General features: G+C 46.7%; 9 protein-coding genes across 9 annotated transcripts; 4 read left to right on the top strand and 5 right to left on the bottom strand.

Moving 5' to 3' along the window:
• Positions 1-313: 313 nt before the first annotated feature.
• EDB82DRAFT_524611 (uncharacterized protein) lies at positions 314-1489 on the bottom strand (the record flags this gene model as incomplete). Its single annotated transcript, XM_025735079.1, has 2 exons — positions 314-1241; positions 1296-1489. 2 exons carry the CDS (start codon positions 1487-1489, stop codon positions 314-316), a joined length of 1122 nt encoding a protein of 373 aa, XP_025585821.1.
• An 827-nt stretch (positions 1490-2316) lies between these two features.
• EDB82DRAFT_545623 (cytochrome P450) lies at positions 2317-4145 on the top strand (the record flags this gene model as incomplete). The annotated part of the gene is made up of 2 exons (XM_025735078.1): positions 2317-3330; positions 3396-4145. 2 exons carry the CDS (start codon positions 2317-2319, stop codon positions 4143-4145), a joined length of 1764 nt encoding a protein of 587 aa, XP_025585820.1.
• A 700-nt stretch (positions 4146-4845) lies between these two features.
• Positions 4846-6767, top strand: EDB82DRAFT_524609 (trichothecene efflux pump; the record flags this gene model as incomplete). Its single annotated transcript, XM_025735077.2, has 3 exons — positions 4846-5461; positions 5517-6227; positions 6277-6767. The coding sequence occupies 3 exons, from the start codon at positions 4846-4848 to the stop codon at positions 6765-6767; spliced, it is 1818 nt and encodes a 605-aa protein (XP_025585819.1).
• A 511-nt stretch (positions 6768-7278) lies between these two features.
• On the top strand, positions 7279-9234 carry EDB82DRAFT_566861 (Isotrichodermin C-15 hydroxylase). The gene is made up of 5 exons (XM_025735075.2): positions 7279-7375; positions 7426-8217; positions 8272-8589; positions 8669-8835; positions 8899-9234. Exons 1-5 carry the CDS (start codon positions 7328-7330, stop codon positions 9050-9052), a joined length of 1479 nt encoding a protein of 492 aa, XP_025585818.1. The 5' UTR covers positions 7279-7327; the 3' UTR covers positions 9053-9234.
• Positions 9235-10030: 796 nt separating this feature from the next.
• On the bottom strand, positions 10031-10645 carry EDB82DRAFT_499369 (uncharacterized protein). The gene has a single exon (XM_065608596.1). The coding sequence runs from the start codon at positions 10420-10422 to the stop codon at positions 10156-10158; it is 267 nt and encodes an 88-aa protein (XP_065464850.1). The 5' UTR covers positions 10423-10645; the 3' UTR covers positions 10031-10155.
• Positions 10646-10911: 266 nt separating this feature from the next.
• EDB82DRAFT_536500 (fungal-specific transcription factor domain-containing protein) lies at positions 10912-12349 on the bottom strand. The gene is made up of 2 exons (XM_025735074.2): positions 11883-12349; positions 10912-11805 (listed from the first exon to the last, which is right to left on the bottom strand). The coding sequence occupies exons 1-2, from the start codon at positions 12258-12260 to the stop codon at positions 10921-10923; spliced, it is 1263 nt and encodes a 420-aa protein (XP_025585817.1). The 5' UTR covers positions 12261-12349; the 3' UTR covers positions 10912-10920.
• Positions 12350-12848: 499 nt separating this feature from the next.
• EDB82DRAFT_555770 (Trichodiene synthase) lies at positions 12849-14108 on the bottom strand (the record flags this gene model as incomplete). The annotated part of the gene is made up of 2 exons (XM_025735073.2): positions 12849-13579; positions 13640-14108. 2 exons carry the CDS (start codon positions 14106-14108, stop codon positions 12906-12908), a joined length of 1143 nt encoding a protein of 380 aa, XP_025585816.1. The 3' UTR covers positions 12849-12905.
• Positions 14109-16954: 2846 nt separating this feature from the next.
• EDB82DRAFT_575081 (regulatory protein) lies at positions 16955-17641 on the bottom strand (the record flags this gene model as incomplete). The annotated part of the gene is made up of 1 exon (XM_025735072.1): positions 16955-17641. The coding sequence occupies one exon, from the start codon at positions 17639-17641 to the stop codon at positions 16955-16957; it is 687 nt and encodes a 228-aa protein (XP_025585815.1).
• A 1149-nt stretch (positions 17642-18790) lies between these two features.
• On the top strand, positions 18791-20660 carry EDB82DRAFT_555766 (cytochrome P450; the record flags this gene model as incomplete). The annotated part of the gene is made up of 4 exons (XM_025735071.2): positions 18791-19034; positions 19092-20056; positions 20109-20275; positions 20346-20660. The coding sequence occupies 4 exons, from the start codon at positions 18791-18793 to the stop codon at positions 20530-20532; spliced, it is 1563 nt and encodes a 520-aa protein (XP_025585814.1). The 3' UTR covers positions 20533-20660.
• Between the last annotated feature and the right edge of the window lie 90 nt (positions 20661-20750).

Below are 20750 nucleotides of genomic sequence, written 5' to 3'. Positions count from 1 at the left end.
GAGTTGACATTGTATCAAGTAGCACTTAACCATGTACCTCATTAGCCTACTAGTTGACTTGTTCGAGCGACCATGTACATCGTTTATTCAAGGTATCACGGAAACCGTACAAGGTAGATGTCAAGTGCTATCAATAATAAATGGGCTTCGATGAGAATGACATTGTATATTCATTCTAGCGTCTATGTACTACAGTGTTTCTGCAACAACTAAGCCTAGGACAGCAATACATAATAACTGCATATTGGTTGGGATGTAATTATATAGTGATATTTCATGTGACATAAAACCCACCCTCTTACTGTTGGGCCTTTTAAATTTCCTCATGCGCTTCGTCCTTGCTCTCGGGGGAGATCATCAAATCCACCTCTTCAGTGATGTCCTGAAAGACGAACCTGCTGCTCTCACCAGCAACTGTAATGTTGGCACCGTCGATAGGGAGCGCAACCACATAAATACGATCGGTCATCTGTCGGGCAGAAGTCGTCAGGGCATTCTCGAGACGGCTGGGCAGGAATCCCAAGAATTCAACCTCGTTGAACTGCTTAGTCTTGTCTTGATAAACTGACACGCCACCGAAGGGATAATCCGGTGTCTTGTTTTCGGCAACCAAAAGGATTGTGTCGTTGTATCTTTCTGGGAAATGCAGAACGTTGGCAGTCTTGAACTCGTGATAAGGAGTCTGCTTGATAACAACGGGAGTGCCGACCTTGTCACGGACGTCGAAGCGAATGAGCTGGCCAATGATATTGTCAGGAACAATCATAGCATCTCCTACATGAGCAATACCGGTGAAGCCGTACAGCCGGGGTGGCCCAAGGGGCTCGGCAACGTAGAAAGTCGAGATTTCCTTGTCTGGAGTCACCCGCAGAATGTTCGATGAGTAGGTTCCAAGGACATATGTGTTCCCATCAGGCCCAAGACTGGCATCCGCATAGCCGGCATAAAGGCCGTTATTGAGACGCAACTGGCTAGTGACCTCCTTTGTCTTCAAGTCAATGCTCATCAAGTGGTCGGGTCCCGACACGTTGAAGCCATCACTGTAAAAGGCGTCTCCATTATCAATAACGACTTCAAGAGTCTCGGCATGATAGGCGTCAGGTCTCAGGATGATTCCGCTGGCATGCAGCGGGTTTGGGCTGGCTGAATTGCCAGGGTGACTGAGACCTGGAAAATGAATAGTGTCAAGAACAACAGACTTGTAAGGGTCCCAAGTACTGACTGTGGCATTGTACAGGTTACTTAAAGTAGGGGATTAGCGGGAAACACCTTTAATACAGTGGAAGATCAAATACCTAACGTAGGCAACGCAACGCTTTTTGTCCCATGCGAACATCTCGGGATAGCCCATATATATGTCATAGTTGAGATCTCCCTTAGGCAAGGGTGGGCATTGTGCGGCAGAGCTGAGATATCCGTTTTCTGCGAACCATGTTGAGGCAGCTTCGCCAATAGAACCAAGGTGGTTCAGAATAACTTGTGGTAACATCGTGTATACTGTTCAATAACAAAGGAATATGCTTGTTTATTCTTCTTGCAATGGAAAGAGCGATACATAGATATTTAAGAGATAAAAATATTGCTAGATGGATTATCGTTCTACAGAAAACGGAACGCTGTCTTTTCGCAAGAAAGTCCGGTACACGTTGGCAACTTGGTAGGCCGTGTCAAAGCTGTTTTCCACCGCCTCATCCGTCAAAGATAGACTTTGGAATGGCACGTCCCCTGTTGCTATTGACGGATTGGAGGCTGATCAACCATCTTGCAGACAATATCATTGGCCAGGTCAGGGATCCAGGCCTCCCGAATTGGGTTTGGGTTAGGCCTACCACAAAGTGGATATAAACCAGGGCCCTGGATCGCGGCAGGAGGCCTTGGGCCAGACGCTTTTCACTGCACTCATAGTAGTCTAACCTGGCCTGGGCATTAGGTACGCAGTCATGATACTGTGTATCAACAAGCCTTAGGCCGCCCTTATGGACAACAGGAAAGCTAACGACGCTTGGCTCGGGGTAGTCGTTAAGGGATTGCGTTTCAGTTGAAAGTAGGGCAGAAGTCCATCGAGGTATTCATCCATACGTTGAGACTCTTCCTCGTGCGGAAATTGCACGGCCAATCAAGGACTTTCTGATTCGGTAGTTTCTGAGATAAATGATCCATCTAAAGTTTCCTTGTAATATGTTAAATCCTTAGCCATCCCGTTGCCTAACATTTGGTGATTCCCTCTCTTGTCGTGCTGCTATGCAATAGCTTAATTATACTCTTTTGTTCTATGGCAACCATATCTTTAATCTCATACTGAACGAAGCAGTCACCATGTTTCTATCTATCTGTTTAGTAGTGCTTGCTCTGTACTTGCTGTACAAGTGGGCACTTCCAAAACCAATATCGGATATTCCTTACAACCCGCTTGCTTTGCAGAGTCTTTTCGGCGACATTCCAGCTATGATTCAGGGTACAAAGGCCAAAAATCAAACGCATATGGACTGGATCATCCAACAAATGAAGAATCTCGAATCGCCAATCATCCAATTGTTTCTCAGCCCCTTAAACCGTCCCACCGTTATCCTTGCAGACTTTCGTGAGACGCAGGATATTATGCTGCGACGTAAGGATTTTGATCGATCCACCAATATCCGAGGTCTTTTGGAAGACGTGATACCCGACCATCACATATACGAGCAAACGAATGCGGTCTTTCGAACGCACCGAAAACTCGTCCAAGATGTCATGTTACCGTCCTTTATCCAGAAGGTTGCAGGGCCTGCATTCCACGCTAACATCATGAGACTTGTGCGAGTCTGGGAACTGAAAGCTAAAATTGCTGACGGATCTCCGTTCCTTGCAACCCAGGATATCCAAGGTGCCGTATTGGATGCTGTGTATAGCTTTGCATTTGGAGAATACTACAAGTCCAGTACTACGCTTCCCAAGATCGAGATATTGGAAAAGTGGAACACCGAGCAAAACAGTCGACATACCGGCAAAAGCGTTAAACCCTTCGACTTTCCTGACGTTGCCTTCGATGATCTTATCAATGCAACAATTGATCTAGCCAAAGCCCCGCAAGGTCTGCAAGGCTCACCGATAGCCAAGATTCAGGCAAAGGTGACAATGAACATGCCGTACTTCAGGAGGGTCCGAAAGATCCGAGACGATTTTCTGCGTGGTAGTCTTCGATCCGCAGTTTCCAAACTTCCAAAAGAGGGTAGTAAATCCGATAGCCCATCTGTTACTTCTGCGGTGGACCAGATGGTACTACGTGAAACAGCATTGGCTCAAGCGGAAAATCGGAGTCCCAATTATTTATCAACCATGATGCAAGGCGAGGTAAGCACAAGTGATTAAGAAGAGAAAACTGTATCGACAGAAACTGATTTATTTTTTCATCCCAGCTGTTCGGACTGATCCTCGGAGGTTTTGACACGACAAGCACTACCACTCTTTGGGGCTTGAAGTTCCTCACGGACAACGCCGGTGTCCAGAAGCGTCTTCGACGGGTTTTGCAGTCATCTTTCGCTAAGGCAAAAGCTGAGAAGCGTAGCCCAACCTTCCAAGAGCTTGCGGTTGCCCGAATTCCCTACCTTGAAGCTGTTATTGAAGAGACTCTTCGATGTGCAGGAGCAACGCCTGCACTTCAACGCTTGGCCAAGGCCGACACACAGATCCTAGGATACCACATACCCAAGGGAACTGATGTCCTTTTCCTTACTCATGGACCCAGTGTTTGGACTCCTAGTTTTGAGATCGACGAGAGCAGAAGAAGCCAAACTTGCCAGGCTGCGGGTGAGAAGAAGGACCAAAGTTGGGATAATGATGACATCTCAGCATTCAGACCCGAGAGGTGGCTTGGACAGAAGGTGTCGCCAGCTAACGATGCGAGGGAGACTGATGCGACTGAGACCGCGGAATTTGATGGGTTGGCTGGTCCAACATTGGCCTTTGGCTTGGGGACGCGTGGTTGTTTTGGCAGAAGATTAGGCTATCAACAGCTGAAAACGTCCATTGCTATCTTGATATGGAACTTTGAGCTATTGCCTTGTCCTAAGGAACTCTCTAGCTATCGTACCATCGAAGGTCTGACTAGCATGCCAGAACATTCTTACATCAGGCTGGAAAAGATCGATTTGACAACACCGGAGTAGACTTATATATCATTCGAACTGGTTTATTCGGGCAGTTTTCTTGACACATTTCCCTTTGCACTTAATAACAATTGAGTATGAGAATTCAGTTTGAATATATCAACAACTAACTCTCAATTGACCACGGAACACTTTGTTTTTATTGTTAAAGCTGTCTCAAATGTTCACTTGTCTTTGTTCATCCATTCCTCGGCCGCTCAGTGTTTGTTAAAGTCCGCCCCCTGCGTACTGAAACAATAATTGAAAGGATTCAGTCCTAACCAAGGATAATTAGTCGATGAACCATGCCCAGTTATGTGTTCTAGGCTCTGCATAAGGCCTTCCACCTGGACTTTCAGGGCTCTCGCTTCCCATTTATCCAATCATGGTCGGGGAACCCCGACAGACTAGCTCCTTTATCTTACCTTGAATGTAGTCCCGAGCTTTCCGTGTCGGTTCGGCCCTCAAGTAATCGATTACCAAGATGCAACCTTGAGCAGTAACAGTCGATGTTGACCGTTTTAACCTTTACGAGATGTAGGGTGACAGCAGAACTCAAACGTCCAAACAAGGTTATCTATGTCAAATATATATATAGGAAGGATCGGAGTCTATGGTGTTTTCTCCTCTCTGCGACCACCGGAACTGTTGAGTACAGCATACAAACTTGATTGCAGTTCATCTTCAAGAGCACGGCATCCATCAGGTCAATCATAATAAGATGACTGTTGTAGTTCCAGAGGAAGGGCTCACCCTTGACTCTCAGTCAGACGACAGGCTGCGAGCCAAAGCTCTTGCCACTTCAGCCGCGGAGCTACCAGACGGATATTATCGCTCAACTCGCGTTGTGGCGACCTTTTCAGCCTTCTCCCTCAACGTCGTCGCTACGTATTTCCTTCTTCTGGCGTCATCCTCCGCTCTTCCCCATATACTCCAGGATGTTGGCCCAAGCGAAAATTCAACTCTCTTCTCAACTCTATGGACGACTGGCCAAGCTGTCAGTATCCTGATGATGGGTCGTCTTACCGACAGATTTGGGCGACGGCTATTTGTTATTATTACCCATGTTCTGGGAATCATCGGTGCTATCGTTGGATGTACAGCTACCAACTTCAACGCTCTATTGGCTGCTATGACAATGCTGGGTGTCGCCGCTGGTCCAGCAGGTTCAGCCCCTCTGATCATCGGCGAGCTGATGAGTAACAAAACCAAGTTCTTGGGTATCCTTCTTGTGTCTATTCCCAATATTGTTTCGACTATGGGCCCCTACTTCGGTCAGCGTCTCAGTATACAAGGCAGTTGGCGTTGGATCTTCTACATATATATCATCATAAGCTGTAAGTGATTTGTTTCTTGTGATAAATCTATGGTAATGGCGTTAACATTCTTCAGCGATTGCAACTGCACTCATTGTTATTTGGTATCACCCTCCATCATTTACGCAACTTCACGGCAAAAATGCTAGCAAGCGGGCGGAACTAGCGAAGGTAGACTGGATAGGCATCATACTTCTCACTGCAGGAACATCACTCTTTCTCCTTGGTGTTTCCTGGGGTGGCCAGCCGAACAACCCGTGGAACTCTGCCAGGGTCATCGGGCTCATAGCATCCGGCGCTGGCACTCTCATTGTATTTGGCTTATACGAGGTTTATGGTAACCCCGAACGACCCATGGTACCGCCCAAGCTCTTCAAAGATGTTCGTGGCTTTGTCTGTATTCTTCTCATTAGTTCCATCATGGGCGCAATGCACCTTTCCCTCGTTATTATTTACCCTCAACAAGTCGTTAACATCTTCGGTTCCAGCTTGAAGGGCTGGGAAGAGACTGCATGGATGACAGCAACTGCCACTTTTGGTACATGGGCGGGAATTGTGACTCTGGGCAGCTTTTTTCATGTTATCAAGCATATCCGTTTGCAGATACTTGTCGGAACTATGTGGCTCACTGCTTTCCTAGGAGCCATGTCTTCTATCAACCGAGATAACAAAGGCTCCGCCATTGCTTTCTCGTTTCTTGCTGGCTTTATAGTCGCCTGGGCTCAGGATGTCACCATGATGCTTGTCCAGTTCATTACGACGGATGAGAATCTAGGCGTCGCTTTCGGTATGTTTTCCTGTCTCTACTGATGATATCTTACTAATGCCTTGAACAGCTGTTGTCGCTGCTGCCCGACCTTTTTGTGGTTCCATTTTCACCGCCGCATTCATTGCCGTCTACACCAACCGCTATCCGAGAGAACTAACGACCCATCTCAGTTCAGCGCTGCGTGGTACGGGATATCCACAGGGCTCTTTCTCTAGTCTTCTTGAGGCTGCCAAGTCGGGGCAAATGCAAGCTGTCAACGCTCTCCCTGGGATGACGACCAATATTTCCGAGCTAGTCAGCAGAGCCATGGCAGATAGTTACGCAGCTGCATATGCCAATGTCTACTATTTCGCCGTGGCGCTGGGGGTCATTCCAATCATAGCAAGTATTTGCATGAGGGACCTCGACTCTTACCTAACCGACCACGTTCCGCATCAACTCTATGATAGAAAGAACGCAGCCAAAGACATACTCGAGGGTGATTCCGAATCACAGCCATCCCCAACTATACTATCAATTGCTGGAAAGAATGAAAGGTATTGTACATCTGTTGCTTGATGCTATAGGAAGGAAGGCAGCGCTAACAGATACCACAGCTAATGGCTCCCTATATCTCATGATCGTCCAGCATGCAACTTGTACAGCAGTGATACTCAAGCTTACCCTGGCTAGCTAGCCACTATGCCGATAAATATGTATCATCCCAAATTTGCACAAAACTGCAGCTTTTCAATTGAATAGTACGATTTGGAAATTAGGCGTCGATGTTGTTGGGAAAAGCTAGAGCAGGGGTTAACGAGTAGTGTGGATGGGAATACTGCGGGCGAAGGATACAGTTCGATGGGGTTGTTACGGTGCGCATGGAGGGCCTAGTTTGGGATTGCATGATGTTTTCGCACGGCAAGCCCAGTAAGCCAGCGGTGGATGAAAGTTAAAGTTTTCAGGGATCATATTAGAGCCTCAAGGCCTAATTTACAGACAATTAGCAGACAGTGCCACTAGTACGATAGTGTATAGACCTATAAACTGGCCAACACTTTACTTAATACTGCGCTGAACCCAAGATTCGAATCATCTCAATCATCTTTCTGCCTACGCTTTTCGAACCTCCAGACACCATGTTTCAATTCTCCCTATGGTCCTTGTTGGTCTTTTCAGGCGGCACAGTATGTTCTCATTACAAAGGTCTGGACACTTCTAACATTAGGCCTTATAGTGGGTTGCATATCTTGTAATGTTGCTCGTGTACAACCTGTTTTTCCACCCCCTACGCAAGTTTCCTGGGCCCTGGCTCAATAGCGTTACACAAATTCCCCATACACTCCTCATGCTCTGTGGACTGCCTCACAAGAGGCATCTTGCGCTTCATATGAAGTATGGCCCAGTTGTACGAGTAGGGCCGAACATGCTCTCGTTCAATCACCCAGATGCCATGAAGGATGTTCGTGGTCATCGCAAAGCGGGTGAAGCTGAACATGGTAAGGATCCAATCTCAGTACAATCCAATGGAGACAACATCGTTGGTAGCGATCGTGAGAACCATACTCGCTTCCGCCGTGCTCTCGCATATGGCTTTTCTGCTCAGGCAATGCTTGAACAAGAGCCTACCTTTAAAGCATATGTCAATCAGCTATTTCAACGTCTCCATGAGCAGTCATGCAATGGTACAAAAACAGTTGACATTTCGAAGTGGTATACTTTTACGACATTTGACATGATCGGTGACTTGGCGTTTGGAGAGTCCTTTAGCTGCCTTGACAACTCTACTTACCACCCATGGGTATCTCTGGCCTTTGAGAGTCTCAAGAGTCTTGCTTTCTTAGCTGAGATAGGCCGATATCCAAGAATTGCCCCCTACGCTGGTCTTTTGCTTCCTCGAGGTCTCCTCACCAAGTTTGCAGAGAACAAAGAGCTTGCCAGCATGAAGGTGCGCAAGCGACTTGATACTGAAACAGACAGACCAGATTTTGTGGGCAAGATTACACAAGGGCTGAAATCCAAAGGAACAGTAGGTTTTTTTTATACTTCTTGGTACTTTTATTGGTCTGACTTTTTCTTCCAGAGTATGGAGTTCAACGAGCTCGCATCTAACGCCTCGGTTTTGATCGTGGCTGGTTCTGAGACAACCGCTACCCTGCTTTCTGCCGCCGTATACTTTCTCTGTGCCAACTCACGTACACTGGACCTCTTGACTGAAGAGGTCCGATCTACTTACATGCGAGCGAATGATATTGACCTTGTGTCCACACAGGGACTGAGGTACATGCAGGCAGTTCTGGATGAGGCTCTGCGCATGTACCCGCCTGTAGCAGGTGGAGGTTCGCCACGAAAGATAGCCAAAGGTGGCAGTTTTGTTGCCGGATACTTTGTTCCGGAGGACGTAAGTAGGATAGCAAGTCCTTGAGCTCTGCAAACATTTGGGAAAACAGATGCTGACATTATTGGTCTTTATCCGACAGACCTTGGTTGAGAACGACATGTGGGCAACGCACTACGACCCAAAGTATTTCAACCAACCACACGACTTCGTTCCTGAGCGATGGCTCGGAGATGAGCGTTTCAAAAATGACCGTCTTGATGCTGTCAAGCCTTTCTCAATCGGCCCACGAAATTGTATTGGTATGAAGTAAGTAACTAGCTGTCGCAACAAGGCCCCTCCTCAGAGACAGAGACCTTACATACGTACTAGTCTTGCGTACGCAGAGATGCGCATGATGCTGGCAAGAACAGTTTGGGAGTTTGACATTCGTCTTTCCGAAAGCAGCCAGAATTGGTACAAAGAAAGCAGAGTCTATCTCGCATGGAACAAACCTCCCCTGAACGTGTACCTCGCCCCCAGGTGATCTTGGCTGTTGCCCTTGTCAAGGAGGAAAGGACTTGTCAAACTCAAAATCAGAGGTACAATGTAGAGGTAGATTTTCGTATTTCTTGGTGGGTGGGGGCATGGGGGCATACCTGGATAGCCTAAACTCTATTGTACTTGTTGTTCCTTCTCACGTTAGAGGACCAAAGATGTAAACAATGCATATGATTTGTTTTGAGAATCAGGCCTCTTGGGCGGACACATATGGAACGAAACGCGTACAAACATTTAGCGGGTAGGCCTGGAGAGTCGGTGTCTCAACATGCACGGATGCTACCTACTGCAGTGGAGAGAATTACGACTCAGGAATGCCTCAGAAACGCTGCGTAATACACTCGTAAGCCCTGTAGCACGCATCGGTATATCCTTGCAAAGTGGAGGAGGAGACTGTGGTATCAGGCCCACCCAGACAGGGCGAAACAGAATGTCACAGTTCATGCGACAAAAACAGCATTCGATACATAGTATATTCATGAATAGTAAGGCATATGGACTAGCTATTGATCTGCTTGAATCGTAGTATTAGACTACTTAGTCGTAAAAACGATGTATTGTCATTAATTTTCGCTTTCTGCGCTCTTGCCGCGGGCTAGCAAATGCCCTACATTAATGCAGGGGCCTGATTCATGGTCTCTCACACACCGACGGCAGATTTTAGGCCTCTGCCAACCTGACAAAAGTTTAAAAACGAATGCCCATCAATGTAACCCATCATTGGTTCAGCAAGGGTTGTTGAAGCCGATAAATCCGTAGCAATGCTGCAGAAGAGACAATACCCGCTGTGAAGCCCACTATCTAAATGCTGAGCCGCAAAGTCAGTGGCAGTGTAGGCCGGAAGTTCGGCGCTTGCGAATTCAGGCCTTCTACTGACGTTTCAGTTACACACCAATTCAAGATCATTTAGGCCTCTCTCCAGAGAACGAACAACGTTGACTCCCCAGTCCATAGTGCATAGATAGTAGAAGAATTTAGATATTAACTGTTGGTCAGAGCCGATGGGAATCAGCTCAACAATTTATTCTCATCAACACGAACACGACATCAGATCATACCATATCACATTACTGTTGTCCACTCAAAGACTTATCCCAAAACTCTCAAGATGCTCGCAGCCGCTAAATTGATCGACTCAACGGAAATGGACCCTGATGTTTCGTGGCTCGAGGTTTTCGCATACTCGGGAGTCAGCGCTGCCTTATGCGCAACCATCTGGGTCGCGGCAAAAGCATGTTGAAGATCCAATGTCAGCTTTCCAACAGACGCAGACCAATATCTCAACCCAAGCCAACTGAAGAGAATGCCTGTCATTAATTCCGGCATTTTTGCACTTCGGGTCCACGAACAAATCATACTCCAGCCGGGTTTCGTTCCGAACGATCTTTACAAGGAACTGCAATATCTTTTCCTACTCAAAATCAACACTCCTTCATTATGATCAACATCGTGTGTCGCGCGGACCGGACAAGTCAAATCATGTCAAGAATATGGAGGAACACAGCACCGATTGACAACCATGATTCCAGACTACTTTTGGTACAATTGATTGGATATATATACTTAGATTAGGTGTGGCTTATAATCGAAAGTTTATACTGAAAGTCTATAATTTAAGTTACATGTGAATAGTTGTTCGCTCTTCCCTCTCATCGAAATCATATCTTGCTTCATGACAGAACCGGTTTATAACGCCAAAAGGAATCGAACCATAAGCACTGACTAGTCAGACTTCCCTGGATGTATCGTCGGCAAGTGAACACCGAACTTACATGAATCAGGTAGCGTATGCAAAATAAAGACTAAAGACAGTCTCTGTGTTGGTAGCACGAGTGTCTGGGGATGATACCAACCCTAGAGTAGGAGCACTGGAAGCCCATGGTGATCCATCAGATCCTCCCACCTGATTGGAGACTCTCTGTCTATCTCTCGTTTGTTCCAAGCGTCTTCCAAAACCTCAAGAGTTCCATCATACTTTTTTAACGAGGTGAATGTCGCGTCATAGGACCTCAGAGTATTTCTGAAAAAGTCCTTATGACTTTCCGAGGCCATGCAACCTGTGACAGCCAAAGGCCAAGTAACAGACGCGACAGCTTGCAGATCTGGGAGTCTCTCCAACAATAGAATCGTTGCGTTCACACTATCCTGGACCTCTGAAAGGTTGGGATTGAGTCCTGAAACTACTGTATGCAGGTATGTCATAATGGAGGCGGCGTAAATATGGTTGATGAGATCAGGCAGTGTCTCGCTTGCCGGAAGCTTTTGTAGCTCGTCTGTCAACATGTCCTCTATCATCATTGCACGCCTAGCGAGTGTCTTTAGGCTCAAACGGTTGTGCTCTTGCTCCTGGCGCTTCCACCGGTCCAGCTTACCCACTTCGAGTATAGTCAGCATGGCCCAGTTCTTGCACCCTAGCACCTCATCCATCTGTATGAGGCCTGGCTGGTCTAAGAGGTGACCATAATCTTCGAATGGTGCTGATGGGCCAACAGATATGCACGATAAGATACCGGTTGTCGCCAGGGAGTTTGACAAGAATCTCAAAGCACCAAGATATTCGAAGCTCAAGGAATTTTGATCTTCAGTTGAGCCGAAATCCGAATCATCCAACTCACACCAGATTGAAGTGGCTGGAGGGCCTGATTGCAAAGCTGTGGACCAACCCTCGACCAACACAGGAATGAGTGTGTTGGCTGCAAGGAGGTGAACGCGCCAATCTCCCCTACTTAAGTGCGAAGACTGTCCAAATGCGTTAGTCTCCAATGATAATTATAGATCGGGTATTGAACATTGTGAGCGTTGTGGATTCGTCTTACCTCAAACCCGATGAGCTGGATCATGCAAGCAAGGGCAACGACGGTCCCCTTCAGCCTTGTGATACCAAAAGTCTTGTCGAGTCCACCCAACAGCTTCTGAGACTCTTGGAGCGCAAGAATGTAGTAGTAGGTCTTTTCTCTCTTCCATACTACCGCTTGTTCGGCTCTGCAAGGGCTTGAGAGGGATTCTTTATAAAGGAGGGCCAGGCACAATGTTGCATAGTACGTAGGCCGAGCAGAGGTTAGTATAGTCAACAGCCACTCTCTCTTGCCCAGACAATTGTTGTTTGGGGTAATGCATTGTAGAGAAAACACGACGTCCAGGTAGTACATCAACAGGCTCGTCTCTCTAACCTGCCTCGGCTTTGGGAAATCCATGATGACTAACTGCAATAATAATTTGATGATTGTTGGTTGGCATACAGTTGAGGATGAATAAGGAACGCAAAGGAATAGTGCGTGGAGATGTTAGGCGATGTTACAATATAATGCAAGGATAGAGTTTAACATGTGTGTCGTGTTTCCAATAGTGGCCAAGCGGCCATGAAACTTTACCTCGTGTGGTTTCTGTACGCCTTGTGCAGAAAATGTCAGATGGTGAAAATATACAAGGATCAAGGCCGGCCATATAGAGCAAATGCAAGCGTTTTGAAGATCAATTAATGGTTGGAATGTGTTAGCCCCGAGGACAACAAAACTTCCCACATCCGAACGGGTGGAAGATTCCCGCAGCGCACTACAGGCCGTGACGCCTGCTCTACTGCAGGCTGGGCCGGGGTATGGATAGCCCTGTCGCACCGACACCGTAACAGGTATGTATGACTTGGCCATGCAAAGACCTGCAGGCAAGTGGAATAACAGGCTGGAGTTACAGACATCAGTTTCAGCTGCCTATTCAGTAGTAATTATCCTTGTTCAACTGTAAATGCTAATAAAAACATAACCAAGCTATTTGTAATCATGATAAACGACCAGTATTCTCCTAGCGAGTACCCGCAAAACATACTTCCATCTCACCGTCGGTCATTCCACTAGCTCAATTGAGCTCAGCAGAGGCTTCTGAATCTCCTTCACATCCTTCACATCCTTCACATCCTTGGACCGAATGTTTGCCAGTTGCGCAATAGGTGGATAAGCCCACTCCGAGGGCGAAACGGCTCCGACGTTAGCAGCCTGCTCATAGAACTTGCAGAACTTCTGAGCGTCCTCGGTCTTTTGTCCTTTGACCTTTTCGTAGATCTCATTCAGACGGTACCTGTGATCGCACAAGTGCCACGTGACATAGCCGTGCATGAAGCACTCAATCGTGTCCATCACCTGAGGGTCCTTGTCAGAGAAGACAGCTACCATCTGCTTGGACGAGTGTAGAGTGTCCTGGGTGAGCTTCTCTAAAGCTTCGTGGAGAGTGATCTCATCAGAGACGACGTAGTTCTTGACGAGACTGATCTGGTCACGCTCATCATCGAACTCCTTGTAGAAAGACATGAGATCATTGACCCAGACCATCCAGTTCTCCATCTGAGCAATGGCTGATGTGATTTCAAGGAATAGACCTCTCTCATCAAACTGCTCTTTGGGCCACAAAGAAGCCCCGACACAGTGACCCAAGCCATTCATGCGTCGAAGAAACTGAGGATAGTCATGAGATCCTGGAAATCCTCCAAAGTTGTACTGCTCGATCCAGCATCCCTCAAAAACTATAATTCCATCACTGTTAGCTTATTAAGGCGGTGAAATAATAGAGCCAGGGTACTTACAGTCAAGAGTGCTGCGGATAAGGTTCAATGAGCAGAAGGGACCAAAATGTCGAAGGACATTGGGAAAGTGCTCATTAACAAGCGCCCACCATGGGTGGGCCTGTTCTCGTCCAGCCTGAAGATCGTTGAAATAGTTCATCATGGCTGGATACGGATCATCGCTGCTGTCATCCAAAACGAGTGTGTACGTGTAATGAATAGATAGATCCGCCATACACTCTTTGGAGACCTTTGCCCAACTGTATACCACCATGCCAACAATAGTTTGGAGGGAAGCCTGTAGTCGCTTAGGGTCTACCTTGAGCAGCTGCTGTTGTCGTGGCTGAGCAAAGTGATGAGCAGCCTTGTTGTAAGCATAGTGCAAATTCTCGATACGCTCTTCCCGGGTATAATTGCTATCTCGGTATCGAATGTACTCGAGAAGGCGCACAGAAGTGTTGAGAAAATACTCAGTGGGAAAGTTCTCCATGATGATAATGGTATAATGATTTATAACAGTTCTTTGCGAATTTTCAAGTCAAGTCGCTATTATTGTCCTATTGCAAAGTGCTGTTGCTATCAACTATATATCAACATATGGCAAATGTCAACCATCCACAATCTTTAGTTAAACTTGTGTTGTTAGGCCTAATAATTGACTTGACATTAATGCAAATAGCCTTCCCAGCAAATTCGTAGTGATAGAGACCGTGACGTACGCTGGAGGTCTTCCATCCCCTGCAACACGACGAGCTTGAGAAAGCATTCGGCTCCCGGAACGAATCTTTAGTCCGATTTTATCTTTAGCTCGGCACATGCAGTAAAGAGCTACGCAAGCGATAGGAACTACATCCCGGTGTCAAGGGACGAGGAGTAGGCCTAAAGCTAGGGATGAATCCTGAGGCTAAATGTTTGAGTTCGGCTGTTGTCCGTGACCAAGTTTGGACTAGTGAGACGGCAGTTTGTTGACGGAGAAGAAAGCCTCACTTGTCTAAGCAGCCGCGGTGTTTTATTCTTCCCTGGGAAAAGCTTACCTAGTCGACAGGCCTTAAGTGCAACCATTCTATCATACCCTACAAAACCACCAGCCGTTACGGATACAGAACACGCTTGTCCAAGACAGTTAGATCCCGGATGCACAATACAACTGTGTTCTTTGAATAAGGGTTAAGCGACTTAGCTCTGTTTGGTTAGCAAGAGGCTCTGGATGGCATAGTAGCTAGTGCGATCTGTGACCCCTTCCGATGTTTTGGAATCTACCCTAAGATCTTCGTTATCTGTGCCTGAAAGCTGCGTATGTACCTAGCAATGTATTATATACATTCAATGAGTAGAGTACAGGCTTATCCACTCTGCTGTTGGTTAAATCCGTCCCCACGTTTGAAGGACTTGGCTTAACGGGTGCTAAACAGTGCTTATTTTCCGAGGTGAAGCAGTACGGAGTCTCAAATCCCATCCTTCAATGAACATTGTCTTAGTTCTATGAAACACTGAGTGTAGTTCTTGGACATTCTAGAAGTTTCAAGTGGTTATCTACTCTAAGTCATTGATGGTGTTCACACCATGGGAAATAGTGTCACGCGGTATGCATGTCACCGTTGAGGTTGTCGGAGTTAAAGAAAGGCTGTGGCGCTCTTGTTTATCAAAGCTTAATCATAACTAATGACGATCTTGCATACAATCACTGTCAGAAGGCTGGCGCGACTTGTAGGTGCCGTAAGCCTGGCAAGTCCCGTCGCACTAGCAAATTCACGACAGGGGAAGCACAATTGAGATCATCATTCGTGGTACAACCTGAGGAAGCCGCGATATTGCCAGGCTGGAGGCTAAGCGATCTCTTGCCACTAGGCGTTTCAAATGCCGACTACTACCTAGACTAGGTCCTGGAAGATATAATATCCACTATCAGGACTCAGACTGTTTATGTAGAAAACCGGTGGATATGTGAGCAATACGGAAGAGGCTACAACCATGATACCAGGGCCGTAGGTCTTACTACCGTGCTGTGCGCTCTACAGCCCACAGGTCTTTCCAGTTGCTGCGCAAAGTTTCTCTTCGGCTTCGACGGCATGCTTCATCACTAATTCAGAATGATTTCCCCTTGTCGGCATAATTTTGCCAGTAGAATACAGTCTTGGACTTATTTGTATGTATCAGTGCAAGAAATCAGCCAATCAATAGGACCCGGATGCCAGAATAACCACGTGGTCTGGGAACAGAGACATGTGAAGGATACTTTGTAGACCAAAGACATCACCGTTTCAGTGAACAAGGTTCAACACCCATGAACCCTGCCCCTGTCTCTTCCGTTGTCACAATCCGCATCTCGGCTAGGGACATCCGACGTCTCATTCATCAAGGGACCTGTCAAGTCTGAATTTGACAATCGACTAGATACGCTTTAGCCACTCACGAATGAACAGCTAAATTCAACAACTCATGAATCAAGATGTGCGGATTTGACTCGTCACGCAAAGCTTCGCGAAAATCCCGCGACAAATGATAGCTGCTGCGAAACGGCATTTGCCTCACCGGCCTGATACGACTGACTCGTTCCCTGCAGGCCCCATACGCCTTGGCAACAAAAGGACTCGATCCAAACGAGTCATTGATGCTGCAGCAGAAGCCTACCCTACATAGTATTGTTTGCCCAAAACGATGACTCCACAGTTGATGAAACCTCCAATTGCTTGACGACTTTTCCAATATGTCACTTATCACTCCACAAACAGGCAGGATTACAATTCACAAATGCATTCTTTTCCGGCCCGATAATTGTCCACGGTAACTCGGCATAATAGGTCGGAACATTTGTTTATTACATCCATACGAGAGTCGTACCCGCAGAACTGTTGAAGCGAGTATACGATATGAACCAAACATGAAGCTTTGTGTGTGGCATAGGTAGCCAAGCGCGGGTAGAATATATTAGCACCTGCCAGATGAGGCCGACTGAGAGAATTAAACCAGCGGCCGCAAATGCCTTGAAGTATCCAGATTGTTGTGGAAATTACGGGGCCAAAGCAACATTGGCCATGCTGATCTCGCTTAAACATGGCGACGCGTAAAGAGAGACAGATAAAGGTTCTGTACGTTGAAGACGGTTGAGGCGCATAGTCTCATTAATTAAGCAATAAAACCAGGGCTGGATCCAATCAGCGACAAGGTCTCGGATATGATATGGGGTATATTATGAGTCGTTCCAAAAACAGCATGGATCTGCTCTAACTCGTCATCATTTACGGATACAAAGCTCAAAGTATAAAGCACTTTTATGGAGATAGCGACTTTCGCAAAAGTTGCCTTTTATTAGTAATTATTTACATCGATCCCTCGTCAACACTTGTGTATCCGCCTGTAGTGGTCCCGCATGTTATCCACACGGCTGAAGACCCTTAGACATTGTTGTCCTTCCTGGTCGTGCCAAGGGCACCGCACTGTTGGTTTGTGTTTGGACTCATGGCGAGCACGGTCCTTCCGAGTCGCGAAGCCTTTGGTGCCCACTTCCTGTAGGTCTTGAGTTGATTGAGAACACTCTGGGTAGCGACAGAAGAAGCGCTTGAAATGTTGACGGTAATGCCGCCGAAAGTCGCGTCCGCTTTCGAATATTGTGGTTGATTTGCAGCTGGGGAACGGACATTTGCTTGGCCGTGTGAAGCTGGGGAGGGCGATAAGCTGGCTTGGCACTGCGTCCAACAGGCCCGAGGATGTGGTGATATAATGCTCGACGGCTGGGTTCACGAAGTCAACCTCGAAGCAAAAAGGTGGTTCTTCAGGGAACAATGTCTTGGTTGAATCCACCGTTGGTAGACAGTATGTGGGGAAGTTGTCGAAATCATAATTTTCTGATAGAAGATCGATTTCGAAAGTTGGTGATTCATAGTCGTTTAGATCTGGCACTGAGACTGGGCCTGGGATTGGGAGTGAGACAAAGTCCTTGGCATGATCGGGAGACGCAACACGATCAAAGAGGGGCAAAGCACTCCAAGATTCGTAGTGAGATTCGGACTCCATGTAAATCATATTGAAGAGATAATCAGAAAACACTTTCAATGTATTGGCGAGTAGAAGAATGGCCTGATGGGATGGTTGTTAAAAGTTTCTTATTCAGAGGAAGTTTTATTAAAAGTGAAAGCTTCTAACAGCCTCAAAATATTGTCCGAGAAGCACCGACAATTACAGTTTACTACGGCGGTTTAAAAGGTAGTGTTATCCGAGACGCGTCGGTATGTATTTACAGTTTGCTGCGGCAGTTGAAGGTTTAGTATGCGGACCACCGATGCTAGCTAGTGACATGCAGATACTGAAAAGAGTAGTTGCGAGCTGTTAAGATTCCAAATGAAGCGTTCTACAACGTTTAATGATAATCCATTTAAGTATGTGGCCAGTGTAACCACAGGGAACAGCCTTGACTGTTTGCACAATAGCTGAGGCTGTACTCGGTACTTCGTACAAGACCATGTATGTACATAGGTTACCCATGTATGGGTCAGGGTAGGGAAAGATATTTTGAGACAAGAACCTTGTCTATCTCAAAAGCTTAATATTGCTTCCGTGCATTAGCTTTGACCTTGGGGTGCCTTCATCATTCTGTAGAATCGTACCACCCTGTACCTATGTCTGCAAGTGATCGACAGCAACTAAGCCGCGGGAGAAAGGGTTCTCATCTCCAATCGTAGGCAAGTCGATTGACCCTAGAGATTGCAATGGTAGTTGTGTGCCCCGTTTCAAAAGTCACCCGGTTGTATCGGCATATCTCTTTGCGCATTCTATCGCTCCTGTCAGGCCAGCCAGGCCTTTCAGACCCCATGTTTTCCTTGTTGAGTTGATTGGTGAATTTCTCATTTTGTAAGTAAAGGGACATTCTGACAAAGCTTATTTGGCATAGCGGTTCTGAGGACAGCATCGGAGTTGTGAACCTCTTACGGTCGCAACGGATGCAAAGCATCATCGAGATGTACGAGACTAGGTACCTAATGCTTCATTTTTCGTCACCGGATTGAGGATAGAGTCCGTGAAGCGGGGGTGAAAGATCAAAGCAACTCACTATCCGTGGCTTGTGTTCATGAATAACACTATATAGTACTCCTCATCACCACAGGTTTCCTCAACTTCTATCATCACAAACATTAGTTTCATTTAGAAGTCTATTCAAGACTTCAACTTGGAAAGATGATTGACCTAGACAAAATTAAAACGTTAGTCGACATTCCCATCAGCCATGTTGCTGGAATTCTCGCAGCGTCGACCGTTATCTACTTCCTCTCTTCCTGCTTCTACAACCTTTACTTGCATCCACTGAGAAAGATCCCGGGACCGAAGCTGGCTGCTATTGGACCCTACCTTGAGTTTTACCACGAAGTCATCCGGGATGGTCAATATCTTTGGGAGATCGCCAAGATGCACGATAAATATGGTAAGATATGCACAGATGCACCTTGTGGGATAATATGACTGACTATCTTACTTCAAGGCCCCATCGTCCGCGTCAACGCTCATGAAGTTCACATCAGGGATTCATCCTATTACTCTACCATTTATACTGCCGGTGCTCGAAAGACCAACAAGGATCCAGCGACTGTTGGTGCCTTTGACGTTCCGACTGCCACTGCGGCTACCGTTGATCATGACAAACATCGTGCTCGCCGAGGCTACCTGAACCCTTATTTCTCGAAGCGAACAATCACCAATCTCGAACCTTTCATCCATGAGCGTGTCACCAAGCTCTTGTCTCGATTTCAGGAACATCTGGACAACAACCAGATCCTCAGTCTCGATGGTGCCTTTTGCGCTCTGACGGCCGATGTCATCACTTCTCGATTCTATGGCAAGCATTACAACTATCTCGATCTTCCCGACTTTCACTTCGTGGTTCGCGACGGTTTCTTGGGTCTTACCAAGGTGTACCATCTTGCACGCTTTCTCCCTCTCCTGGTCACCGTCTTGAAGCGACTTCCTTACTCATGTGTCCGCATGATCGCACCGTCTGTGTGTGATCTTCTCCAGATGCGAAACGAGATTCAGGATCGCGGTGCTGGGGAGTTCCTATCCGAAAAGACTACCGAGGCCAAGTCATCTATCCTTTTCGGTGCACTCGCTGACACCCATATCCCTCTCGCTGAGCGCACTGTTGAGCGAATGCTCGATGAGGGTACCGTTATTCTGTTTGCAGGTACTGAGACTACCTCAAGGACACTGGCCATTACCCTTTTCTATCTCTTGACTCATCCAGAGTGTCTGAAGAAACTCCGAGAGGAGCTGAACACTCTACCTAAGGTCGAAGATGACAAGTTTACCTTGGCCACTCTCGAGAATCTCCCATACTTGAACGGTGTCGTTCACGAGGGGTTCCGCCTCGCCTTCGGTCCAATCTCTCGCTCGGGACGTGTCGCTACTCAGGAGAACTTGAAGTACAAGGATCATGTCATCCCCGCCGGAGTAAGTAATTTCCTTATCGCTTTATGTCTATGTATATTAACAACCATCACAGACTCCCATTTCTCAATCCACCTACTTCATGCACACCGACCCCAAGATCTTCCCTGAGCCCTCCAAGTTCAGGCCTGAACGATGGATCGAAGCTGCAGAGAAACAGATTCCACTCAAGAAGCATATCACCAACTTTTCTCAGGGCTCAAGGCAGTGCATCGGTTACACGTAAGTTAATTTCCCTTACCATCCATTGGGACTCGCCGTATGAGGAGAATCATTGCTAACTTTTTGACAGAATGGCCTTTGCTGAGATGTATCTTGCTCTTTCTCGCATTGCTCGGGGTTACGAGGTTGAGCTTTATGACACCACCAAAGCCGACATTGACATGACTCACGCCCGCATTGTTGGCTATCCCAAGGCAATTCCAGGCAAGACCGAGCATGTTGGTGAAATTCGAGTCAAGGTTCTCAAAGCTTTGTAAACTACAATCGGGACTGTCTTACTATCATGCTGGATATCTCACTGAATCAACGGTTGTTCTCTTTGTCCAGTTTATCTCGGTATGCGAGGATGAAAGTTCATAATAGTAACATTAAATATGAAATCAAGTACTTTATTTAAACTCGCATTAATTTTGATACATCTTATCCGACCATGTATTCTTATTGAGCGGGAAAGAGAACGCCGTACACTTGTGTC

The sequence above is a fragment of the Fusarium venenatum genome, assembly GCF_020744135.1.
Source record: "Fusarium venenatum strain MPI-CAGE-CH-0201 chromosome Unknown EDB82scaffold_2, whole genome shotgun sequence".
NCBI lineage: Eukaryota > Fungi > Ascomycota > Sordariomycetes > Hypocreales > Nectriaceae > Fusarium > Fusarium venenatum.
The sequence above is the reverse complement of the archived record's forward strand: the minus strand, read 5'-3'. Positions and strand labels throughout refer to the sequence as shown.